General features: G+C 39.5%; 1 protein-coding gene across 6 annotated transcripts in view; it reads right to left on the bottom strand.

Annotated features, from left to right (window-relative positions):
• SEC24C (SEC24 homolog C, COPII coat complex component) overlaps nucleotides 1-27398 on the bottom strand; it is a 54685-nt gene extending 27287 nt beyond the window's left edge. The window contains exons 1-11 of one of the 6 annotated variants that reach the window (XM_063434665.1): nucleotides 27294-27398; nucleotides 24557-24750; nucleotides 19570-19659; nucleotides 19092-19236; nucleotides 18135-18301; nucleotides 16507-16950; nucleotides 15031-15185; nucleotides 5878-5946; nucleotides 2451-2562; nucleotides 2023-2150; nucleotides 191-329 (exon numbers count right to left, since the gene is read on the bottom strand). In XM_063434665.1, coding sequence (XP_063290735.1) covers nucleotides 191-329; nucleotides 2023-2150; nucleotides 2451-2562; nucleotides 5878-5946; nucleotides 15031-15185; nucleotides 16507-16950; nucleotides 18135-18301; nucleotides 19092-19236; nucleotides 19570-19659; nucleotides 24557-24722 — 1615 coding nt within the window. In that variant the 5' untranslated portion in view covers nucleotides 24723-24750; nucleotides 27294-27398. Of the gene's footprint in view, nucleotides 1-190; nucleotides 330-2022; nucleotides 2151-2450; nucleotides 2563-5877; nucleotides 5947-15030; nucleotides 15186-16506; nucleotides 16951-18134; nucleotides 18302-19091; nucleotides 19237-19569; nucleotides 19660-24556; nucleotides 24751-27174; nucleotides 27264-27293 lie in introns of those variants that run through there. The other 5 variants (XM_063434667.1, XM_063434666.1, XM_063434668.1 and 2 more) reach the window with 5 other exon arrangements.
• Between the last annotated feature and the right edge of the window lie 414 nt (nucleotides 27399-27812).

Genomic DNA, 27812 nt, shown 5'->3' with positions numbered 1-27812 from the left:
TTTACTATATTTAGGGAGGCAAAGGGGGCCCATGGGGGCTAGATAAAGGTTTTAACACTAAAAAGTCAGGAATGCATGTTTGAGTTCCTAACCCTATATAGTGTTCCTTTAAGCAACTAATCTGTAACTGCTTGAAAGTATTTGTAACACGTTACATTGAAAAGAATAAGAGAATATTTAAAACTTTTACCATCTGTGACACAACTGCAGAAGCAGCACTGGAATCTTCGGCCTCCCTCAATGAACTGCATAAAAGGGCACATATAGGCCTTGCATCTGTTGCAACGAACAGGCCCTGTCTCTCCGTGATCGACCACACAGGGGGGAGCCTTTAAGAATGAATAGAAAGTCAGCTTTCAGTCAGACATTGGCATATATAATCTCTAGCATACACATAGAGGAATATGTTAATGTTAAAACTACATTTTTTTTTTTTACATGTTCCTTTTTTGTTAACATCACTGCCCAAGTGCAATTATTTTTAAAAATGCCTGTTTTTCAGGCAAAGTCATCAGTTGTGATTACGTTTGTCCAATGTAAAGAAGCATTTGATGTTTTCAGCTTCATCTTGCTGTGCTTGAAGATGCCAAATGTGAAGACATTTGAAATTCCAAGGTCGGAAGGCAGAAGGGTATCTAGTTCCTGTCTGACAGGTGTGACAAATGCAAATAATGCTCTGAGAAACTGCAATGTTTAAAATTGTCCAAGTAAAGCAGTGGTTTCCAAACCAGTCCTCAAGGCATGCATACAAGTCCAGGATGTAGGGATTACAGTTTTCTCTCTGAAAAACACCTTAAACACAACTGGGTAATGCCTAATTCCTGGGCTGATAGGCATGCCTTGATGACTGGTTTGGAAACTACAGAAGTAAAGGGGTAGCATCAATGCATGTATCAATCCAGTACATTTTACAGTAGTTTGGGTGGTTAAAGTGTCCCTTTAAGTAACGTAAACAAGGTGGACAGGGTCCCATTATAAGCAGCAAGTCTATGATGGGCATGTAACATTATCATTGCTGTGCCGCTTTCATAGTTTACTCATGCTGAGTTGGATACAAGGAGAATAACTACAGATGATTATAAACATTATTAGTCATTTCTCAACAAGTACCACTAATCATGACAAGTAGCAGCAGCAACACACACAAAGTGTGTGTAGTTAATACAGACTTGATCAGTTAGTATAACGATCGATGTAGATTTGAGAATACGTTAGATAATTACATTCGCTAGATAATTACATTCTTTTGCAGAATACCCTTTGATTAATTTTGTAAACTAAAGCTGTTTAGCAGGTTTAAAACAGGATATTCTCCTGCAATCATAGCAATAATTTTTGCCACTTCCCATCAACAACATTCAGATATTAGGGATCTTACAAGTAAATCCGAACATGATACTAAGATGTGTAATGCTGTTGTGTAAAAACGTAATTCTTCCACGGAGTCTATTCAACATAAAAAGTACACCATAAGAAACAATATGGTAATTTTCTTCCTTCTATAGGCTACCTTTTGATACATATAACACGGTTTCCAGGCATCACATTCTGATAAGGTAACAAACTATCAAAATATGATACCGAATTCTTAAACATTTAGTATTAGATCAATTTATATAACACCGTTGACACATGTACACTGAGCAGCTGAGTATCCAACTCCATTTTATCCTCCAAGTGTCAAAGCATAGCGCCACAGAGTCTCAGATTACCCCAACAGCTGAATGAATTAATGGCCACCCGCTCTACCTAGCCGTAATTCAGTCCAGATTTAGAGGAAATATATAGCACAGAACTAAGGATTCACTTAAAATATTGGTGTAGTGAACAGAAAATGCAACAGTCTGACGAGAGAATACGAGGCAAAAATGGAAAGTGTCAGTCAAGTAGTAAAGTACAGGTTAGGTCTTTAAAAACAAAGAAATTATATTAAAACAAATAAACACTAGAAAAAAAAATCATTATGTTCTTACTACAGTAAATAATTGTAACAAATGAAAACATTCAGCGATATACCATTACCTCTTCAGATGGTAATGTTGCCAAAGGTTTAATAACGGCAGCCAGCGGAACCTGAGACTGCTTTGCCATGTCCGAACTGGCAGGGAAATTGTAGGATGTGCATCGTATGTAGCGTGGACTTGCATTGCCTGTTATAAGTAGAGAAGGTTGCAATTAACTAAATCAAATAAAAAAAATTGTAGCCAAAGCAACTGCAGCAGTTAATCTGTACTTATGAATGAAATACATTGAAATAATGCAGCTATTCATTTACAACTCTAGCGTAAAATAAAGGAAATAAAAAAAAAACTTTTACATATGTGATTATATATATATATATATATATATATATATATATATATATATATATATATATATATATATATATAAATATACATACATAAATTGAACTGCATGTTCTCATTATAACAGAAATAAATGAAACATACCTTGATCTCGGACTACAAAGTTAGTGGTTACGAGTGGTGGAACTTGCCCCTTGAGGCCAGTGACAAAAGGCTCAGAACTTCTGTTAGCCCGATCATCTTCTATGACTTGAATCTACAACACAGGAGAAAGGTAATATAGAATATGTTGCACAAAATAAAGTCAAGGCCTAAATGTTTGGGAAGCTCTTACAAATGTCTAAACTGCAAATGTTATATAGAGGAGGCTTCTAAACTGGTGTTTCTAGAAGTTAGATGCCCTGAATTTCACTATGCTCTGAAAATATCCCTGCTCATACAACGTAAAACGTTTTTACTTATATAATGTGCGAAAGGAAATGATTGATGCAGAAGGGACATGGAGATGTGCTTCTTCACTAAAATAAAGGTATGCTTTCGGTCAATCCGTATGGTCCATTCTACCAAGATTTCAGAAGGAGTTCAAGCAGAACAAAAAGGATTTCATACATATGGGAAAATGGCAAGTTACCACCTGCAAATAAAAACGGATTACAGATAAAGACATGTTTGAATATGCATGCAAACTGTAAAAATGGATTCCGTTAAAAGTCTTTAAGGCTTTGGCCAATGGAGCAGGCGTAACAGTTAATCACCATGTTTGTACAAAACAGAAGTTTCAGGTCTCAGTGTCTTGCACACTGTACAATGTTCTCTTTGCTGCAAGCCAGGATACAAGGGCAGGTCACTGAATTCTTGCAAACAAATTTGCAACATTAAAAACTTGGATTCAAAATTGACCAAAGCAGCAAAGATGACACATTGTGCAGCACTGACCCAGGAAGCACCTCTAGTGACTGTCTGAGGAGTGACCACTATATCTGTTACTATGGAGCAATGTAAACATTGCTTTTTGTGTGTTTACCGCAAAAGGACCAACTATAATCACCAGAACAAACTACAATAAGCTTTAGGTGTTTTGGTGACAATAGTGTCCCTTTCAACAGCAGAAAAAAAACAAAAAAACAAAAAACAAAAAGAAAGAAAAGTCTAATCCACAGGCAGGTAAATTGTCAAAACTTTATTAAAAGGATTTAGCCACTTACATTGGGAGGGTGCCAGGGACCCATAGGACCATAACCACTACAGAGGGCTGCAGTGGTTATGGTGCTTGAAGTGTTCCTTTAGTATAAATGTATTATTTTATGATACAGTAGGTTTTCTGATAGCAAGCTTCTGATAGCTTTGCCAACATAAAACAAGTATGCTGTAGCATTAAGTTGTAACACTAGTTAACATTTAAAGGGACACTCCACTGTTCAAATACAAATTGGGGGAATATCTAAAAGCAGCTTGCAAAATCTGCAGTTCTTTTGTCTGCAGTCTTTCCAAACACTCCCCTACCAACCCAGCCCAGACTTTCTGTAGCTGTCCAATCACAGATTTCCTAATGCAGGTCAATGAGATGCTCGGACAATTGATGCCTCCACTGAGCTAACCAAAATAGGAAGTAACAGGACTGATTGCTTGTAAGCCATGAGTTGTAACCAGATTAAATGCATTTAAAAATAAAAAAAGTGTCAATTTCTAATGAAATCTACATTCAAAATTGGACACTCTTCACACAAAGCTTTTCAGCAAAAAAAGTGCTTTAGGGGTCTGGATTGCCCCTTCAAGGTACCTTTGCACATAGTCCAAACAATATTTAATAATCACTCTATACTAATATACTTCATAAGCAATAAATTAAACCTTACTGTATGCATAAAAATCCATGTCATTCATCAGCATATACTGATCTTTAACACGTAAAGGAACATTTAAAAAAGATAAACTTTATTCTGTGATCATATAATGAAACATACATTGTGGCCTCAAATACAGGCTAGCGCTCCACAAAGCCCTTTACCAATATTACATTTTGACATTAAACAGAAAGGGACAATTTCCTTTTAATAAATAAATTGCAATCCATCAAGGTACCCAAGTCAATAATTCACTGGTAGGTCTTTGGTGGTAAAGAGGTTAAAGCAGATGTGTTTAGGAATCAAACAAATAAATCCACAACAGACTAGAGGAAAGTGCTCGTTTAGTGTGCTAAACCAGAGTTTCTCAACCTTCGTCAGCATAAATACAACTGGTAATAGACTCAACTAAGCACATCCCGTATAAATTTACTCAGCATGTAGTTTTATTAGCTACAATTTCCTATTTAATTAAATCAACTACAGTTACCCTGTGCACCACAGGTTGAGGAACCCTGAAATATAGGAATGAGGGATAAGTGAGAAAAGTAACACCAAACTTATGTAAAAAGATTTAAATATCAAAGTCAGCTTGTCATCATAAAACAAACTGGCATGATACAGGATGGCTTTGGTGTTAATTACAACATATTTGCTAAATCATTAAAATGTTTTTTTTTTTATTAATTTTTTTAAAATATAGTTGTGTATCTTAAATTCAACTTGCATAAATTAAAAATAAAATCATGCAAATGAAAGAGTTCCTCCCAGTATCATGACCATTCCTCTGGTTTAAAGTGGATATGGTGCCTGGACTCTGTATGCGCAGCATTTCAATATCAAACACTGCACATACGGATATATCTACTACCTACGGTAGTAGAGTGTTGCACACTCGTATATTTTAACACTGGAGCTCTGTGGTCCGCTAACCTCCAAAGCACATCCAAAAGTGAAGAGCCGTAGGCTGCACAGCATAGGGTGAATAATCAAAATAGGTTTATTGTGGTACAAAGGACAAAACAGAGAACCACCCTACTCCCAAAAACTTGAACCCAGCTGTTGAAAACATTGCTATGTTGCTGTGTTACAGGAAAGGCAATGTTTTCATTGCTGGGTTAACCTACCTCTAGTAGCGGTCATACTGACAGCCACGAGAGGTGTTTCCATGAAATCAGATGGTCTATCACACTTTGGGAGTGTTGTCAACTAAACAATGAATATGGCACTATGGCATACACATTTGTGTATGAAATCAAATTTGAGATTAAAATGACACACATACACAAAAAAAAAAAAAAAAAAAAAAGGAAAGTTGGAAGTCATTCTGACCTGCATGGGTGACTTTGCCACGTTTACTGTAATAGCAGCTAATTAAGCTGAGCGAACACTCAAACTAGAAATGACCAACTTTTATAAAAAGTATCTTAGCAATAGAATGTTCACAGCAGCACTGGTTGAATATAGATAACTGGATAGTGAAAATGTGCTATAGTTAGTGCCAATTCAAAAGAAAGGTTATGTTCTGGTAGACTATTGCTGCTGCGTAAACATAGTGTCAACCCAGATGGTACTGACTTAACATACACGTGTGAAGGAATGGAGATATTAGTAGTGGGAAAAGGGCTGCATGCGTTAATAAATCAGGTGTTTACATGCACAAGACAGCATGAAAGGGGTTCACTTTCAATCACGAGACAAGGGAAAGACAGACATGAGCCACTTACTGGACTAGGAATTGCATCTGGGTCTATTCTGTGTCTTGATTTCTGCTGGGGTTGCAGTTCATTAAGTTGCTTTAGTATTTATAAAGAAGAGAATAAACGATGCCACAAAATAGCAAAGAGAAAGAAGATTAAAGTATAACAAAACAAACAAGAGGTAATATTGTTATTTCCAGTAGCAGTAAATGTTCAAATTGTGGTCAATTTGAGTACATTGTTGGCCAGTCATGCAACATGTTAATTGCACAGCTACACAATGTGTATTTTGTATATGTAGTGACCTAAAATCACCAAGGGTCTGTTCTCTAAAGGTTGAACTGCAATTAGCTGATGAACAACGTGCACAATATAACAAAAATACCAAAGAAATGTGCAACTTCAATAAACACAAACACGGACATAAACTTAAAGTTGCACTCCAAGCAACTACCACAACAGCCCACCCCACCTAAGCAGCACTAAGAAAGAGGAATTAACACTGTTAATTGTTGGATGGTTGGGTTGTTGGATGATAATTGGGACAGGACTGGAAGAAGGTGTGTGTATGTTTGTGGAGGCGGCTTGTGATGTTCCATCACTTGCTTGTGTGAGGATAGGCTACTGGTGGTGTGGCCGGTTTCTAAGGAGGGTACTACTTGTGGGGTTGTGTATATTGGGACAGGCTGCTTGTAGGGTTGCATTTGTAAGATTTTGGGTGTATGGATGGGGCGATTCCTAGTGTAATGTGTGTGTGCGCACGCACATCTAAATAACTCCTGTGTTTGGAAAGAAGCAGTAGTGTGTTTTAGGGGTGAAAGGGACTATAGGGTGTGTTAGGGAATGGGGCTGTAGTGTGTGTTGGGGGGTGGGGGGAGGGGGGGTAATGGGACTGTAGTTTGTGTGTGGGGAAATTAGGGCTATAGTGTATGTGTGTTGGGGAAACAGGACTGTTGTGTGTATTAGTGTGTGTTGGAGGAGTGGTAAGGGCTATAGTACCAATTTCATGTGTTGCACCCAAGGACTGTGATGGCTAACATGTCAACACAGATGTTTCCCATCTTACTTTTTTAGAAGCGTTTGTTCCCAGCAGTGACATCGCTGCACTACAGCCTACAGCTCCCAGCAATTGCTGTGACATGGACGCTGGTAACACTATGGGGGTGGACAGGAAGTTTGTGGGGTGCAGACCGGTCTTTTGAGAAATTATTTTTCTATATGGAACGGTGTTTCAAGCGGAAACAGAACTTCTTACAACACAAGCAACCACTGGTGAGGGATGTCTTTCCACCAGAAGTGCCGCTCCCCTCCTGCCTGCCTCCCTGAGGCCATGGCCTTCATGCCTAATGGCAAATCCGCCAGTCTCCCATTGACCTGATCAATCATTGACGCTCAGTTTGGATAATGCCTACGTTTTAAATATGCATGGTCAATGTGGTCTCTGGGGAGAGCCTGAGTTTATGTTAAAATCTTCCTGAAAATAAACTGAGGGACGTAACCAGACACAACAGGCAATATAACCATTACACAGGGATGTGGTGTTCATATTGCTCAGAACATCCCTATAAAACCAAGTCACATAGAAATTAACTAGAACTGCAATTAAATTAATTGCAACCATGATATTTAGATAGCTTCACTCTGCTGCCTATTGTCATGAGCCTCTGACTGCAAAAACAAGTACTGTGACAGACTTTGGAAGATGAAAGAATATTTTACATATTCCCTCCCTACCTCCCCCCCCCCAAAAAAAAATAAAAATAAAACACCAAGTCACAACAAATATATATTAATATAGCATTAAGTTCTGTAGTTCCTGAACCCCCAGATGAATATTGCATTAATCTACAAGAGTGAGAATTCCACTGTGCTATATCTTACTGGTAGTATACTGGACCATTGGATTTGGCAGCTCTTGGCTACCCATTTTAAAAAGACACCATTTTAAAGACCAATGAACAAAGGAAAGAATAGAGGCTATCTACATGCCTCCTGTCACATTTATCTAAAAACCCATTGTACAGTTCTGCAGAATTTGTTGGCGCTATATAAATAATAATCATTAACTATTAGCTGAAAGTTCCTCCTGGATATTAGTAAACAGGTAAAATTCTTATCACCCAACGAGTGGCTTGGCTCTCTAGATTAACACATTACAATCATCGCATCTCTGACGACCACTCAATTATCTATAGCCTTTCAACTCTTGCCCCTCCTCAACCGTAGAGTTTAGTGAACAGACCCATAAATAAGTAAAATTAATATAGAACAGACCACTGAAATATAAAAAATGCAACACAAAACATTTAACATATTGGCATTCTAACGACACACACCAAAAAAAAAAAAAAACTATAAAAAAAAAATTGTAAATCCCCAAGTGTTTAGTGCTCCAAAACAACCTGTTTACCAAGCATACACTGATCAGCACACAGCATTAAAACCAGTGACAGGTGAAGTGAATAACATTATATCATTAGAATGGCACCTGTCAAGGGGTTGGATTTACTATGCAGCAAGTGAACAGTCAGTTTTTGAATTTCACGGGCTGGAAGAATGAAAAAATTGGCAAGCAAAAATATCCGAGTGACTTTGACAAGGGCTAAATAGTGTTAGCTAGACAGGTTAGATCATCTTCACAGCAAGTCTTGTGGCGTGTTCCCGGTATGCAGTGGCTAGTTATCTACCAACACTGGTGCAAGAAAGGACAACCAGGCTCACTGATGCACATGGAAAGTGAAGGCTAGCCCGTCTTGTCCGATCACACAGAAGAGCTACTGTAGCTCAAATTTCTGGAAAACATAATGCTGGCCATTGTAGAAAGGTTCAGAACACAGTGCATTGCAGTTTGCTGCGTAGCCACAGAACAGTCAGAGTGCCCATGGAGCAATGAAAGAAGGCTGCCTGTTTTGACGAATCATTTTCTTTTGGATCAGGTGGATGGCCGGGTGCATGTGCATCGTTTACCTTAGGAAGAAATGGCAGCAGGATGCACTAGGGGAAGAAGGCGGGCCAGCGGTGACAGCGTTATGCTCTGCACAATGCTCTGCTGGCATTCATGTGGATGTTACTTTGAAATGTAGCACCTACCTAGTGATTGTTGCCAACCGTTCACCCCTTCATCGCAATGATGTTCCCTGATGGCAGTGGTCTCTTTCAGCAGGATAATGCACCCTGCCACACTGCAAAAATTGTTCAGGAATGGTTTGAGTAACAAGGCAAAAAGTTCAAGGTGTTGCCTTGGCCTTACAAATTTCCCAGATCTCAGTCCGATTACGCATATGTGAGATGTGCTGGAACAACAAATCCAATCCATGGAGGCCCCACCTGACAACTTGGAGGATTTAAAGGATTTTCTGCTAATGTCTTGGTGCCAGATACCACAAGACACAATAAGTGGCCTAAATGCATCAGAGCTGCTTTAGCAGCACGAGGGGGAGCTACACAATATTAGGCAGGTGGTTTTATCGTTGTGGCTGATGTGAGTGTGACCTAATCATTTCCTACTACTAACCGTTGTGAAATTAGAACCAACTCAATATATTCTATTTGTAGGTCCTAATCCCAAAAGTATAATCCCCTGAATCACAAATGTGTTTCCTTCATACAAGGGAAAAAAAATAATAATACACTATATGTACCATAATGTTACTTTAGCAGCTGTAAACCATTAGCTACTTGCACAAAGCAGATCTTGCAGGCTAGACCCAATTAAAAGTGCAAGACAGTATATTGCCAAGTAATGTTATGACAAGCACCAAAAACAAAATACAAAAATCTAAATTTTTCAGCAAGGGTACATTACAGGAATCCCTTTCAGGCAATCATACTTTACATTATCTAAGATTAGTAACAACCAAAAGTGAATGCCAAGGTGAGGCTAGAGAGATTCTAAATTAAAGTTTCATAATGAAACACATATGTATCAATACTATCTTAATACAGTTATACAGGTGCCCAGTTAGGACGTACCAGACAATGTGTGTACTTTTTTGGCTTCAGCTTTCAATATATCCATTGACTAAATGACAAATCACAACTATGAAAATCTCTACTTTAAATTGCACATCTGGGATTACAAATAAATCAGAGCACATAATTAAGTAGAATAATCACATTCTCTAATATGCATTAGTTGGTATTGCCAAAGTATGCATGTAGAACTTCCTCATTTTAGTAATGCGTATTTAATACTTAAACACAGAGGGGTCTACTGGGCTCAGTAATTTTTTTTTTGGCAAATTAGAATTACAAAGGCAGTCCCCCCCCCCCCCCACCAGACTATAAGAAGCAGACTTCGAACTTACAGTAAGGATGCAGCATAGCGCTAGCTCTCCAAACTGGACAAGACACAAAAATAAATAATTATGCAACTGCACACCATTGATCCTTAAAAATTACTTTGAATCACAAAGATTAAAAATAAATGTAGTCGAAAGGTAGATAATCCCTATAGCATACAGTATACGGTCATTGAGGTCTATAGTTCATAAGAAAAACAACCTCATATATTTACATATTGTAGTCATATGCAGAAATTAATTAGGTCAAAATTAAAGCAAATAAAGCAAGTCTGCTTCTAAATGTTACCTTTTTATATTATTAGGATATATAAAAATGTGAGACAAGGTACAGATTAATTAATTAGAAGAAGTACAATGATGTGTAATTTGTAAATATTCAGATTCTTTCTAATTGGCTTTGATTTTAGATTCACTTACCATTAACAGGGCGAAAAACAGAAATTTTTACTTACCGTAAATTATTTTTTTCTTAATATGGTGGCAGTCACATATGGGTTTTGCTCCTCCCTGTGGACAAGACTTTTAACAAGCTTATTAAAAAGGATCCTCCCCCTTTGGGTATAAAGGCTCAGACCGCAAAACCTACCCCAGTACGTGACAAGTAAAGAAATCAGACAAATCCAATATCCAATGCAAAATTACTTTAATAAAGAGGGAGGGTTATAATACTGCCACCATATTAAGAAAAAAAGAATTTACGGTAAGTAAAAATTTCTGTTTTTTCTGTCATATGGTGGCAGTCACATATGGGATATAGCAAGAATCCCTCTGGGCGGGACCTATGCCACGACGGCTTGTAACACCTTACGCCCAAAGGCAGCTTCAGAGGCAGAGAAAATGTCTAGCCGGTAGTGCTTGATAAAGGTGTTGTAAGATGACCAGCATGCTGCCTTGCAAATGATTTCTGGAGATGCAAGTGCTCTTTCTGCCCATGAGGTAGCCATAGCTCGAGTAGAATGGGCCTTGATAGCAGCAGGCGACTGAAGACCTGAGGAAGAATATGCCAAATCGATAGCCTGAATAAGCCAACGAGATAAAGTACCACGGGAAGATACCTTACCCTTTAAGTGACCCTGAAAATTAACAAACAGGTGATCCGACACTCTGAATTCCTTTGTTCTGTTTAAATATATACGTAACGCTCTTCTTACGTCCAACTTTTGCCATCTGTGTTCTTGAAGGGATGAGGGCGCACTAAAAAAGGAAGGTAAAATAATAGGTTGATTCACATTCTTTGAAGATAAAACCTTAGGAAGAAAAGATGGTCTCGGGTAAAGAACCACCTTGTCCTCATGGAAAATAGTGAATTCGTCTGAGGAGGATAGGGCGTGAAGTTCTCCCACTCTTTTGGCTGAGGTGATGGCCACCAGAAACAAAACCTTAAGAGATAAAATTTGTAAAGGAACTTCCTCCAAAGGTTCAAACGGGGTAGCACTAAGGGCTTGAAGGACTAGGGCTAAGTCCCATGATGGAAACACTGATCGTTTAGGAGGCCTCCTGAGGCTGATAGACCTAAAAAACCTTCTGATAAAAACATTTGCTGCCAGATCCTTTAGAAGAAAAAAATTCAAAGCAGATATTTGGACCTTGAGAGTTGAGACTCCCAGGCCAGCGTCAAAGCCTTCTTGTAAAAACTGAAGAATGTTATCAATTGATGGTTGTAAGATCGGAAACCGGTGATCCCTACACCAGTGCAGAAACTTGGACCAAATTCTAAAGTATATCCTAGAAGTCGATACTCTAGTGGCGCGGAGTAAGACAGCTATTCTCTCATCCTGTAATCCCTTGTTTCGAAGGATCAGCCTTGCAGTAGCCAAGCCGTCAATCTGAACATCTCTAGTACCTTCAAGGGTAGGTTCCTGTTCACAATGAGATGAGCTGACACTGGAAGTTCCCAATAGCTGATGGTCATCTCTTTTAGGGCGGCAAACCAGGCTCTGTTTGGCCAATAAGGGATTATTGCCAATATCCTTGCCCTGTCTGTTCGTATCTTGAGGAGAACCTTTGGGATCAGGGGCAGAGGTGGGAAGATGTAAGCCAGCTGAAAATCCCACCTTATTGATAGAGCGTCTATCCAACTGGGTCGATCCGTTCTGAATAGGGAGGCGAAGTGGTAAACCTTCTTGTTTGATCTTCTTGCCATCAAATCTACTTCTGGTGCGTCGAATTTCACAGTTAGGATTCTGAATACGTCCGGGTTTAGCGACCATTCCTCTTGGTCCCACTTTCCCCTGCTCAAATCGTCGGCTATAACATTGTCGCTGCCTCTTATGTAGACCGCCGTAATGTCTTCCAGATTTCTCTGCGCCCATTCCATAACGGCTGTACAAAGACTGTAAAGCCTTCTCGCTCTGGTTCCTCCCTGTCGATTGATATAAGAGACTACCGTACGATTGTCTGACTGTATCTTGACCGCTCTTTGAAGTAACCAAGGTCTGAGGTGATGAAGAGCATACAGAACCGCCAACAATTCTTTGAAATTTGTGGATTCCTCTGCTTCTTTGGAAGACCATTTTCCTTGGAACATGGTGGAACCCAAGTGGGCTCCCCAACCTGAGTTTGAAGCGTCTGTGGTGACTATCAGCCAGACCTTTGGTAGAAAGGACAAGCCTTTTAACAGGCACTCTGAGGTTATCCACCAATCTAGCTGCTTTTTCACCTGAGGGGACAGTAGGAATCTTTCGTCTAGATCTTCCTCCTTCTTTGACCAAGACGTCAGGATGTTCCACTGTAAAGGTCTGACCTTTGATCTTGCTCATTTGACTGCGGGAAAAGTGGCCGTAAGAAGCCCTAACACACTCATGGCCTCTCTGAATGAACAACTTTTCATTCTCTGGAGGTTGGAAATCGATCTTCGGATCTTTATTCTCTTCCGTCTGGGCAGAAAAATAGACATGGTGGTTGAATCGATCTTGAACCCGAGAAACTCTATTACTCTTGTTGGAATGCAAACTGATTTTTTTAGATTCAAAATCCAACCATGGTCCTGAAGAAACTTTATAGTGATCCGCAGATCCTCGTGCAGTTGATCTTCGGTATGTGCCACCAGTAGCCAGTCGTCTAAATATGGGACAATAGAAACACCCTTTTCCCTTAAATGAGCAGTTAGAGGAGACAGGATTTTGGTAAAGATTCTTGGAGCGGAGGACAGACCAAAAGGTAGAGCCCTGAACTGGAAATGAACGGTGTGACTTCTTCTTCTTATTGCAAATCTTAGATATTTCCTTGAAGTAGTGGCTATCGGAACATGTAGATAGGCATCCTTTAAGTCGATTTTTACCATAACGTCTCCGTTTTGCAATAGGGGAAAAATTGATGCGATTGATTCCATACGGAATCTGTGATAAGGGATAAACTGATTTATCCTCTTCAGATCCAGAATGGGCCGAAATGAGTGGTCTGGTTTTGGAACGAGAAACAGTCTTGAATAGACTCCTCGAAATTCCCGTTTCTGTGGCACTCGTTCTATTACCTTTTGTGAAGAAGCATCCTGGTCTGACAATCTAGAGCTCGAGATTTCTTTCTGGACTGGTAGGATGAAAGTAGAAACCTTGATCTTGGCTTTTCCAGAAAAACAATCTTGTGTCCCTTTCGGATAATCCTTAGAACCCAAGGATCCTTTGTGGTCTGTTCCCATGTCGGTAAAAAATATTGGAGTCGTCCTCCTACACCTCTGGCGTCAAAAACGCTTCCCTTTGTCTCTGAAGCTTCTCTTGACTTCGTTACTCTGTTCAAATTTTCGTTTTTTTTCTTTTCTTTGAAAATAGTGTGGTCTTTCCTGAAAGGGTCGTCTACCCCTGGATTGATAATTCCTGTAGCCTGCTCTCCAGGAAATTTTTCGATCCTGAGGAAGTGCCTTCTTGGTTTCAGACATCTGACGTATGATTTCCTCTAAGGGAGCGCACCCGGAAGCTTAGGTGGAACGCAAACACCACCCGGGCGTGCGTTCCACCGCTGTGCGCTTGCTCAGAGCGAGCTCCGCCTCCCGGAAGTATTTGCCGGAAACTTTCTCGGCATAAATTACAGACCTCAGTATGCTCCGTAACGATTAAGAAAACGGAGCATGGGCCACTCAGCTTACCACCCGGGCAGCTCTCGGACCGGATCCCCCAGACAGCAACCTGTGTGTCTCACCAACGACGAAGTCCTGTCCATCCCTATCGGGACAAGAAAGAAGACTGGGGTAGGTTTTGCGGTCTGAGCCTTTATACCCAAAGGGGGAGGATCCTTTTTAATAAGCTTGTTAAAAGTCTTGTCCACAGGGAGGAGCAAAACCCATATGTGACTGCCACCATATGACAGAAAAAAAAGAAATGAGAAGTTTAGAAGTCTCTTAAGGGTTATGTATACACACGGTTTATGTGTATCTGCAATAATTATTCAGTAAAATAAAAAGCTTAAATGTGACGTCTGCATTACTAAGCATCAGTAACTAGCAAAATGTGCTCCTGGACATTTACCTGAATGTACAGATATAAAGGTAAGATATGAATTAGTAAGTGTATTTATAGCATGTACAGAAATAAAGCAGGCCACTCAACAGTTCTGCATTTGGCAGATCAGTTTGGGTCCTGTCCCGCATCTGGGGACAACAGGGAACTGCTCCCAAACAGCGCATCATTACATGCGCATGCACTGTACAGCCGTAGAATAAAGCCGTGAGCAATTCAGCAATGCTTCCTGCATGGTCCTGAAGCTTGGAGGGTAGCCAGACAGCCTGTCAAGTTGACGGGCTGGCCCCTTTGCCACGGGCTCCACACACTACATCCCAATGGCATATCTCCCATTGTAAGGAGGTACGGTAAAGGTAAAATATTATGAATTAGTAGGTGTATCTGCATCAATGCCAAATCCACATATAAAAAGCAACACTTACAGGACTAGGAATGGAATCTGGGTCCAACCTCTTCTGAGCAGGGGGTGGTGGGCCTTGAGGGGCCTGTGGAGGGCCAGGCTGACTTCCATAGTTAGGGGCACGTGGATAATTTCCAGGAAAACCTGGCTGTGGTCCCCGAACTTGTCCGAAAGAGCCTGAGAAAATGTAGAAAGCTCATTAAAAAAAATAAAAAATAGGCATAAATAGTAAACAGGTATACAGAAAATAAAAATAAACATTCTATAATTGTCTTAAGGCTGGCTCTTAGACAATGACACATATGATTTGACTGTTACTGGATTGACATTGAAACTTCACGTGTCTGTTGAAATTGAAAACCGAACTGCAAAACTTAGTTCTTAATATCGAACTTGAAATAAATCTCAGTTAGTCACAGCTTGACAATTTTAGACTACATTTTGCTATAATTATGTGTTTAGTGAATAAACTTCATAGTACCTTTTTTCCACCAGCAACGTAGCATTGTTTGTGTCCCCCTTCTATAAAAATGTGTAGAGGTCTAAAGAAGGATCTATTTGTGGGAACAGGCTTATTTACATTCATAGCAACATTATTTACTGTAGACGCCATAGTTCTCCTGTGCATTAGGAGATCCTTGTCCTTCACAGAAAAGTAAAACTAACATATTTTGCTAAATGTAGTCTAGTGTAAATTATATTACCCTTGAGCAGTGTGTCACTGAGCTAATTATCCAAAAGAATGGGTCATCAAGCTAACATGTGTAGATAATGTGGATAAGAACCACTGATAATTTTGAGAAATACCATCTCAATTAAGGGCTGCAGCAATTTTACACTGTTCATTTTATTTTACAGAGACTTTTTTTTAATTGAATTTTACTCTTAAGCACACTGCATTAACCCTTTGAGTGTATGCTGATTTACAATTCGATTGAGTCTCACTTAGAACACTAGTTTCTGCTTTATGTTGTTGACAGGTTCTCTGAACTGTACAGCTTTATGATCTTTGAAGGGGAGGATTTTTACATCATATTTTAATGCATTAAAAACACAAATCACTAAAATTAGAGGGTCAATTGTTGACCACTGTTTCTCTTTAACATTGTAATTCTGAGATCACATGTTATAAAACAGAGACATTTTTAATTCCTAATTCCTTTAAAAACAGATATTTTAATACTTTAGCTTTTAGTTTTCTCATGCCAGTAAAAACAGATGCATAAAATATTTACGTTGACCTACCCATATTGAGATGGGCACCTACTCAAAGAGTGAAGCCTGAGATACCCCAGGTCTACATTGTTCAAAAAAAGAAGAAATCACCTAAAAAAAAAAAAAACAACATGGTCCATTTAAACCTATGCTGTAAAGTACCTTCCTATCAGTCATAGCCCTCGAGGACTGCAGAACAATTATATGTTTTTGGTGTCTACAATGTATACAAGAAGTGCAAACCTGGGTTCTAAGCACATATGCAACTGTTTCATTGGCATACCATTCTGCTGGAGAGGAAATCCTCCTTGACCAGGAGGCATAGGAGGTGGACCTTGAGGAGCTCCAGGCATAGTTGTCTGTGAATGAGATGGGGCTTGATTCGGTGGAGCTAATGGAGGGCCTGACATATGCTGTCCTGGCAATGGGGGACCTTGCATCGACATTTGAGAGCTTCCAGAAACATGAGTAGGATAACTTAAAGTTGGACCAGAAGAAGATTGGGGAGGGGCAAAGCCTTGTGTCTGTGGTGATGGAAGGCGCTGTGGTGGTGGAGGGCCAGCAAAATGTTGCGCTGGTGGTGGTTGAACTTGTGGAAGGCTCGTCGGGGGCATTCCTTGTGAAAGGTTCATTGGAGGAGAACCTTGGTTGTTTGAGTAAGGTGTGTAAACACTTGACGCTGTGGCAGGATAACTTCCTGAGGACGGTGGAAGAGGGCTTTGAGCTCCTGTGAAAAGGCAATATTCCATTAGTGCTTATAGTTTACCAAAATTCTTCAAAGGATCAGTAACGCTTTAACAGAAGTGGATTTTATATAAAATAGCACGAGACAAATACTAATTGTACACAACTGTGGCACACCTATTAATCATGACTTGCTGAAAGCACCAAGCAAGATAAGCCCATAAAAGTCAGCTCCTAATGCACACTTAAAATGGGAATTGTTAATCTTTTTTTTAAATTCTACTTCAACTGTCAATTGTCGGCACAGAGGTCTGTGACAACAAATGACTGGCAGAGCAAGGCAGAACTATCCTACATAACGGAACCAGGAGTGATTTACCCAAGAATTTGTACCAGGTGCACAGTCACACTGGAGGCAACCATTATGAAACAATTAAATATATAATTGTTAAAGGGAAATTACAGGGTAAAAATTATTTCAACACTTTTTAGTGGGACTGCCTGTAGAAGACAAAGCACCCAAACAAAATCTTCTCATTCTAGTTTATGGTGTCTGATCTTATCTGATAAGCGTTTACTCTCCCAAGAGCAGTATCACTGATGAGTGGAACCACTTTAAAACAGATAGCCATACTGTGACTGATAGCCTTGATCACCTTAGGTTACGTTGAGTCACAGCAGGGCGTCAGTCCAAAGCTTGAAAAAAAATTGCTACAGATAACTGCATGATTGACGGCTCTGAGTGGCTGTCTTAGACCTGCTAAGATTTTTAGAAAACCACTGTAGATCTAAAAGGTGTGGGTAGCTACAAAGGGCTTGATCCACCATCACATTGGCATCATGCAAAGTTGCAATGGTGCTTATAATGAGACTTTAATGTCTAAACACAAACATTAAAAACTTACTTCTTTAGGAAAGCATATCAATTAAATTGTCAACAGCTTTCCCTCCATGCACCCCAATTCCTCTCCTGCAACAGTCATCAAAACAAAACCCTAAGCCCACAGTGAATACTATCCAAGTAACCTACTTGTCTACCCTACCCTTACCTTTTGTGCCACTATACCCGCTCCCTCTAGCCTGGAAGCTCATTTAGCAGGGCCCTCAACACCCTCTGTTCCTGTGTGTCCAACTCATCTGGTTACAAATACGTGTCTGTTAGTCCACCCATTGTACAGTGCTACGGAACTTGTTGGCACTTTATTAAAAATATTAATATACACTTACCATAACCAACTCCTGTTGGGGGGGCTGCTGTTTGTGCACTGCTTATGTGCATTCCCATCATTTGGTTGGTGAGTTGCTGTGCAGTAGTCGAGGATGGAGTATATTGCTGGAAAGTAGCTGCCTGTGGAAAGGATCCTGGTTGCATGTAGGGCTGGGACATTGGGGGTCTGAAATAAGGACATAATAAGTCACCATGTGAAGAATGAATATGTTAAACAAAAAATTAATTGAGGTACTGTGGGAAAAATATTAAGATTCCCCAAGGATTCCATTTGACTATTTATACATATGTGACTAGAATATTAATAGCTAACTTTCACACTCCATATTTGCAAACTACATTTCCCGAGATGCTCAGACGTTTTGCAGGTGTAAGCTTAGGCTAAGTTGGACTTAAATTAGCACAAGCTAATACACGTAATGTTAATGTGTGGCTTTTTGGTGCTGTCATTTTCTGAGAGACAAACAAAAAAAGTAACTTTAAGAAGGGAAGAAAACATCCGTATACCTGTACTGCACATAATTCTAACATACCCTTTTCTTGACAGTTTTCTTTAGGGTTAAAATAAATGGCACGACAAGCAAGAACTAACGAGGCCTCCAGGCACTATGACCAATTCAAAGAGATGAAATAGTTATGGTGACTACAGTGTCCATTTAATATCTCACTCAAGTGACAGAAAAGCACTGCCCTTTAGAATGTCCGACAACATGATGCACTGAATGGGTTCTAATCAAATCAACTCCACAAAAAAAAAAGGAGAAACATTTTCTAAAACATCTTGTATTCTCTTTTATTGAAGTTGTGCTTTCCCAAATTAAAAAATGTTTTTATATCAATATGTGAGGTTTATTTATATACATTTTTGAGCATTTATACAAACTATTAAAACATGGCTTCCCCTTCCTTCTTTGTACAGTTTCCACAATTTTGATCAGGAATAAGAAAATACATACCTTTGCATCTGATTGACAGATGATGCAGGTGCAGGCCCATTCTGCACATCACCCTGCCCGAATTGATTGTACAGAATCTGTTCTGGATGAAGAGGAGTTCCTGCTGCCGTTGATGTCCCCGACGTTGGTGGAGATCTTATGGGACCTGATGGTATATTGTAAACAGATTACAGTTGTGAGAGAGCTGCAGATGTGCTTATTGTCTAATCAACAATATATCCCCTTGGTGCTCCCTGATTACCATCTTCACTTTCAAGGCATAAATAATTCTACAAGCGTGAGAGGAGTCCAATGAGCTTTCATAAGTTCTAACAGATCACAGCTATGCATCTCACTGATCTGGCATTAAGTTATGCGCATGGAAATCACCGAAAAACACGTCAATAGTGAACCTGGTGCTAAAATTCTCCAGAACTGGATGGTTAATTAAGTTCTCTTAATAAAATCGATATGAATGACAAAGTATATAAGCATTTACCTATATAATCAGAAGAAACAGAAGGAGAAGTGCCAGAGTTGAAAATATCAGGAGACCCTTTTAGAGGGAACCCTGAATTAGGATGGAAACCTGGAAATACAAATAGGAAGAAATATAGAGGGGAAAAAAAGGGGGGGGGGGTGAGAAAGGGAAAAGATGCATCAGCAACGAAAAAGAAAAATCACGCTTCAAGATTTGATTTAAGAAGCTTCCTAGTAGATTGTATATGCTGTCTAACTGCATTATTATAAATACTTCTAATGTAATTAAGTAAACTATTTGTGAATGGTCTACAACACAAAATATACAGTTCCTCCTGAGACTTTTAATGCATGTCAGACAGCCATACGACTTGATGAATAGGAGAGCAACTGGATGCCTTAGATAGAAAGAAAAAATAAAATATTGTCTGCCATTTTTAATTTATTATATATATATATATATATATATATATATATATATATATATGAAAAATAATACAATAATACGTAAAAATATAGTTGGATATGAATGTAACAGAGCTAGGTAATTATCATCTCACTTTTGTAAAATAATGGAGTGTGAGGTGCTTCAACAGGGCTTGACAAATTTGCTTTGACTATAGGAGCCAGCTAAAAAACGTTAGGGTCAAGACAAAATTACAATTCTTAAAGGGACACTATAGTTACCAGATCCATTAGTGCTTAATGTAGTGGTTCTGGTGTCTAAAGCCTGTCCCTGCAGGCATTTCAATGTAAACAATACTTTTCAGAGAAAATCCAGTGTTTACATTGCTACCTAGCAGAACCTCTAGTGGCAGTCACTCCCTCTATCTCAGTGCTGCACAGTGTGTAGCACCTATGTTCAGTGTCTCAATGCCCTGCATGGAGACGCTGAACGCTCCACATAGAGATGCATTGATCTCTACAAGGAGAAGCTGTTTGGGGCAATAGCCTCCCAATGCTTTTCTATGGAAAAGCATTGGACTGGCTGAGATCATCAAGCGTGATTATCTCAGCCATGGAGGTGGGGACAGCTGCTGCATGATCAGCTCGGCGTGGAAAAAAAAGTGAGTTAAAAACACATTTCCCATTCGATCAGAAGGGGGACAGTCACCTAAACACACTCACTGACAAACACACACATTGCCTTACACATAAAATTGTTTTAATTCTATATCAGTCCCCCCAGCCTCCCTACCTTTGGGAGAGCTGGAGTGGATCCTTTCCCTGGATTCCAGTGTGGCTGCTGTCATCTTCAAGCACTTATGACTCTCATTCACTGTTTAGTGATTCCAGGGCCAGAGTGACATCATATTCTGGCTCCTGGATTCACTGCAGGCCACGCAAGGGGACAGAGCAAGAAGAGAAGGAAGAGTACAGCTCCCTTTGCTGCCTCCTTTATGCACAGCCGCCTGCCTTTGTTACTTAGCAATGCTACCAACACTGTGTGTGCATTTTTGCACTGTCCTTATAACACACAGGCATTCAAAACTTAAACTGAGAATTGTGGGAGGGTGTGTAAATTATTTAGAGGCAGGGAAAATTCAGGGACCCACCCACTTCATGACAACATGATGGGCTCAGTGATTATAGACAACTCTGAATATGTTACTATTAACAAATAACTAATGCAGGTTCACTGTTGGTAAATTTAGTTGTTCTGCAATTTTAGTTGTTATGAAGCAATGGAAAAATAAAAAATGGAACAAAATTTCTGACAAACTGCAAAGTACAGATTTACATCCAAAACAGTGAGTTGACAGAGATATGCTTAAGCTGCATTCTGGCTTTTAATCCTTTACTCTTCACTCCAAAGTGAGAGCTTTATAAAAATTCTCTAGATGCATACATTTCAACTGTAATGTAAACATTTCACAAATTTAAAAGGTGTTAATTCAACAATTTGAACAAAGCATATTTTATACCAGGGCTTACAATTTCAAGCCTGATGCTACTAGCCAGGCATTAAATATTACTTACCACTGCATTCCTGAAAAGTCCATGGCACACTAACTAGCTACATTTTCATTAGTTAATGGCTACTAGAAAATTTGAGTCCTGTTCTACAACCAATGATTTTTGTTTAATGTAATGCCAATTTAACTCCATATAGCAAGAAAACAAAAACAAATAGTACAAAGTACTACTTTTTATAGTTATCTGAGACACCAATATGAAATAAATAATAAATACAAATACCAGAGCTATCCTAATAGAGGGTGCTGATCGGTAATCATTAAACAGACTGACTGCTGACACAAGGCTTCCTGAATAGGGTATTTAATTTGTTTTGGACGATTCATTTGGACCAAACTAAACATGTGGTTCTGCTTATATAAATGCATTCTATTAGTCCATTCTCTGCTTCTTGAGAGTGGTAATGTGCATATTTTTTATTATTTTTATGGTATTAGTTATTTCATTTCTTAAGTAATCGTAAATGAAGTTATCAAATACCAAATCATCATATGTTTTGTTTAATTTCTCTTTCACTCTCTATCCTTATCCGCTTTATTTCTGTTTCATTCTTTTATTTATCTTAAGACTATTACAATTTTATTAAACAATCAAATACATAACAAACTAACAAACATACAAACATTTACTCGGTTCAAGAAAAAAAAAAAATCCCTTATCGGGCTCGAGAGAGGGGGCTCAAACGTTTCCTTAAACAGATGTAAACCATGCGGTTAAAAAAGAAAAAAAAAGAAAGGGAAAATCCACTATGAAAAGAACAGGTAGTGTGGGAAACCTACTTATTCAGGGTCCAATTTTTTTAATCCATTTATCCCAGTATGTGTAGTGATGGCCATTATTTGGTACCAAATTAGTAATTGCCCTTTCCATCTAGTAATGTGCATAATTATCTTACATGGCATGTGTGTGAATGCACAAATTGGGAGATTTATCAAACAGGGTTATTTACTAAATTGAGCTAAATTTGTCAGCTATGCTTTTTTGTTTGGATACTCTGGCTATAGTTTTAAATTTTACTTTAAATTCTCACGTTGGTAAATAACCCTGAAAGTATTCTATTCTGAATAAATTGCAAAAATGTAAACGAGGGGGGGGTCACAAGAATGATCAGCTCCTGCAATCTTTTAAACATTAAGCCTCTAAATCTAAGAATATCGACCTAAAAGCAGACCGACAGCAATGGTCCTTGGTGCAAAGGGGGCACAGGATCCAGGGAGAGGCTGGCTCCTCGAGCTTCAGTCCCCTGGAGGAGGAATCTTCGATGCCCCAGTTGGGGCCTACTCCGGCGGTGAGTGGGGCGGACGGCCGCTGCTCCACTATCCTGCCTAACAATGCCTGACCTGAGGCCCAAACCTGAGTTGGACCGGTGGGGGTGATCCCGGTCCTCACACTGGGACCCCGACCGCTGCAACACAAACAAGGCCCAGCAACGATACCAACCTGATCGGCGGCCTGGGCACCTTGTCCAAGATGGCGGATGCCATGTGCGCTGAAGGTAGAGGGAAGGAAAGTTTTCTCCCCGCGCACAAGACTGACAGCAAAGTTACCAGGTACCAGCTGACCAGAAAAATCATCAGCAGCTAGCCACCGGCACGCATTATAGCGCCTTAGCAGGCCAGAAGACAGCGAAGAGAAGGAGGCAAAGCAAGCCACCACTCGCTCCGCAGTAAAGGCATGCGACACTCTGCAGACAAAATCCTACCTTTCAGCCGAGACAGGGAAATGGTCCCCATGCAAAGAGCTGTACACCCCTACCGGACTGCCAGACAACTCTCTCCAGCCAGCCCTGACAGAGCCACGACGCACCCCTGACAGACGGCTTGCAGCAGGATCATGTGAAGCACACAGAGGAAACTGGCTGAATAGAGACTCATGTGGACGTTTTGCCTAGGTGCCCCGCCGAGACAAGCCCGCGCAGTATGGGTAATACACAGGCGAGATCCAGCTCCCACGGTAAGCCACCCTTGTTGCGCATGCTTGAGCTTGGCCACAAGGGTGAATATTTTATGTTGTTATCTCCCACAGCTAAGCTACAGTTATATCCCTAAATCTTCTACTTTTATCAGTAACCAGACATGATAGAGAGCTCTGTTCTGATGTCTATATTAGTATAAAATGATGCAATCTGCAAAAAGTTAGGCACCTGCAGAATATTGTTAAATCCTTACTGTGAAAGCCAATCTAAGGGAATGTATTCATGTTATATCACTGCACCAATGTATTTTATTTTTCTATACAATTATATGACCAGCACTAATACTGAATATCTTCAGATTATATAACTAAACACTGTACCTAACATGCTTCATGCCTTTAGCTTGTTTAAAAATATAAAATTGTGCATCTATCTTCGATAACCCCAAATGTTGAGCTGAACTTCAATGATCCCACGCAGACCACACGCAGGCAAACAAGGTCTTACTTAATGTACCTGTATGGCTGATGCTCTCTGTTGTACCATCCACCAGGGCTACTAATTTACTTACGATACCTACTATGTTTATGTTTTTCAGCCACATTATTATAATCTACTCAGGTCGCCTATATCTAAAATGACTGCTTGGTTTACTCGTATGTTATGTTATGTTATGTTTAACTGCTTAACTAACTACAATACCTTAAATATAAAAATTCTTGCTAACACCACAAATGATGCAAAGTAATGTCTTTAACAGTTTTCAATGCTACTCAACATGTATCATTAAATGTACAACAACCCTCGCATTCGCTGTTGTGGTGATGCAGGATCCACTGTAACTTTATGCACGAGCAAAAATAAAGAATTAAAAAAAAAAAAAATGTAAACGAGGAGGAGCCTTCAATGGTGATTCCTGCAGTTAGTACTTTAGACAAGTCTTTAAGAACTTTGATAAACCTCTCCCAATGTGTCCTATTCCAGCTTTTGATTAGAGATGTCATGTGTGCAAAGATATAAATAAAATGTACTGCCTGTACAGCAGAAATTTCACTCATATCTACATAGAAATAATAAGTGAAACTTATAGCCAACAAATTAGATTTTTGCATACCTTGTGGAGGGGCCTGTTGTGGATACCCCTGCACTGGCCCATTGTACCCTGGATATTGATGTCCTCCAGGCATTGTTTGACCCCCGTAGACAGGCTGTTGGTATCCTCCAGGTTGAGGATGCATGTAAGGAGTAGCTGCTTGGTGAGGTTGCTGGTTTACGTTCATCTTGTGTACATCCCCAGACTGGCCTATCCTGTAAAGAAGAAAACAGTCATGTAAGACCATACATTACATCTATGTTAACCTACTTTGTAGTAGAGCAGCTTGACTTAAAGGGACACTCCAGACCCCCAAAGCACTTTAGCGTGCTGAAAAACTGTGTGTGAAGAGTGTGTCCTATTTTTTTTTCTTTTTTGAAAAAGTGCAGATTTCAATAGAAATTGACACTTTTATAAGTTCATCATTTACATCCCCTCTCCCCCACTGGATAACAGGTCCTGGTTTGGTTAGCTTACTTGCACTGAACTCAAGAGGCAGCAACTGCCCAGAGCATTTGCTTTACAAAAGACTTGTCATTGAGCTGCATTGGGAAATCTTTGATTGAACAGTCATATAAAGTCTGGGCGGGGTTGGAAGGGGAGGGCTTGCAAAGGCTGCAGATAAGAGTATTTTAGTTTTTGCAAGCTGTTTTTTTAGATATAATGAAAAAAATGCATAATTAAATGCATGCAAACGTTCATTGGGAGTATATTTACTAAACAGTGAATTTTATTTTGTATTTGGGCAGGGGAGTGTCCCTTTAAAGATAATGTGTGTTTTTTAAAGTGAATATGTTATACTGACATAACAATGATTATGGTATAATGGCCATTGTTTAAAAAGAACTATGCATTACTGTTGCATATATAATTGTATGGTTTAGTCCACAGAACAGGGTTCTTAATGGTCTTACATTCCAAAATGTTAAGACCAATTATACACATATACAGTACACACAATGGGATAGGTAATTTCTAGACACCTTTTTGGATCTTTTAATAACGTATTATGGTGGTAACCATGCGATCACTGAAAACAAAAATCAGGATTGCAAGCACTCTACTTTTGCTAAAGCTTATTTTTCATTATCAGCTCAATATCAATATTACTTTTGCAGTAGAGTGCATATGTTTTATAGCACCTGTTACTCCTTACAGACCTGTAACAAACAGACTCATGCCTTTACCTGTGGAAAACTACACACATATTGGTCTACTGTACCTCAATATTATCCATAGCCAATTAATAAATTTTATATTATATGCCAGATTAATGTAGGCTTTTAACAGACAAAGCAACTAATGCTAGCTTCCTGGTAACGAAGATAGGAATTATTTTCTAAAATTGACAACTTAAGAACTAGAAAACATTGCCTTCAAGAAAAATAAAACCTGTTTGACAGAAAATGCTATTAACATAACAGGATAAATGGATGTTTAACATGCTGGTAGTGGACATGGTATGCAAGTAAACATCGTACAAAAAAAACAAACAAAAGTACTATGAACAGTTAAATAGTACTGCATGATATTTTACGATATCTTATCTCAGCTCCATAAACATGAATGTACTATGATGCATTTTAATGGACGTGAGCCTTGATTGCTGATAATCATGGTAAAATATCTAATTATTTCAGTTGTTCTTCTGAAATAAGTCCAAAGTTCCGCAACTACTTGATTAAAAGGACATGGACACAAATTTTCAAACACACACAAAAAATAAATATATGGAAATCCTTGCAGATCACATACACAGCTAAACTCCACGCCCCTTTAACAATATGTAATCTGTACAGTAAATATTTAGCTCCCTCACTATTATAATTTAAACCAAACGTCAGGTATCACTGTTTTCAACTCTGCCATCATAAACTGACCTAATATAGATATACTTCATAACAAAATAAAAAAACGATGAAAAGAGGGCAAGCAAATACCCCAAAAAATCAGCTCCTAATAAATACTAAGCTCCAACACTATTATAATTAAAACCACACATCACGTATCACTAATTTCCAACTCTACTGCTACGAACTGACCTAATATAGCTATACTTCATAATACACAAAATAAAAACATGAAGAAAAGAGGGCAAATACCCCAAAATATCAGCTCCTGATAAATACTAAGCTCCCACACGATTATAATTAAAACCGAACATCACGTATCACTAATTTCCAACTCTGCTGCTACGAACTGACGTAATATAGCTATACTTCATAATACACAAAACAAAAACACGAAGAAAAGAGGGCAAATACCCCAAAATATCAGCTCCTGATACTGCACCACTACTAACTAATATATAGTGATAACAAAAGGTGTCTTTACATTCTCCCTTTCCTTATTTGGGTATAAGGTTAATCTTTCTAATAAGCCATACATACAGGCTTTATACATATATTTAAAGGGCTAAAAATAAATAAACAAACAAGCCTACTCCTAGACAGAGCCATAAAACAAACACCCTGCAATATAGATTAAAATAAAGTTCTGATTTCCCATAGCCCCCCTGTGAATGCAGTGTTGTGTTTGGTGGCTCAGAGAGGCCAGGCCTGCAGGGTTACAGGGTTACTGGGCCCTATGCAGTGACAGGGAGGGCCTGGCAGGGTTGACATCCCCTGGGCATGGCCTACCCGGGCAATGAATGGCAGCCAGGGGCTGGGCAGGCTCCTGGGACAGCTCTCACACCCGGTAAGGACGAGGCTGTGTCCGTGCTCCCCGGTGTCAGTCCCCCCGGAACATCGGTACTCACCACCTCCCGTTCCGGTCTGCGCTTTCACTCCCTGCCTTCACTTTCCTGTTCGCTTCCCGAAAAGCGTCGGCTCTAGTTCCTAGCGGAAATGACGTAGCCCCTCAGCCACTCAGGAGGTCAGCTTGTCAGGCGCTGCCACGTTCGCATTCCGCCCAGGACAGGGAAAAGTGCCTCAAAGATCGTGGTGCGCAAGCGCAGCATCCGGGGAACTGGGAATTGGAGCTGCACATGCGCAGTGTCGACCTGTGAAGCCTGGGCTGTCATTTTTTAATTGGCAAATTCATTTAAAAAATATATATTTTTTTTTTTAAAGGTTTCTTTTAAACATGTGCACAAAGTAAAGAACTGAGGTGACCAGAGTGCAAAACAAAGACACAGGTGGTTAAGTCTCAGAATCAGCATACAAACTGAATAAAGTAATGGATGATTGCTCTTGCAAGGAATAAACATACCTGAATCATAAAATCTTCCGCATTTTAAAATGCTTGGGGAAAAGATCCTGTTCTCTTAATAATACAT

This window comes from Pelobates fuscus, chromosome 10, assembly GCF_036172605.1.
Source record: "Pelobates fuscus isolate aPelFus1 chromosome 10, aPelFus1.pri, whole genome shotgun sequence".
NCBI lineage: Eukaryota > Metazoa > Chordata > Amphibia > Anura > Pelobatidae > Pelobates > Pelobates fuscus.
This window is presented reverse-complemented; position numbering and strand designations above follow the sequence as displayed.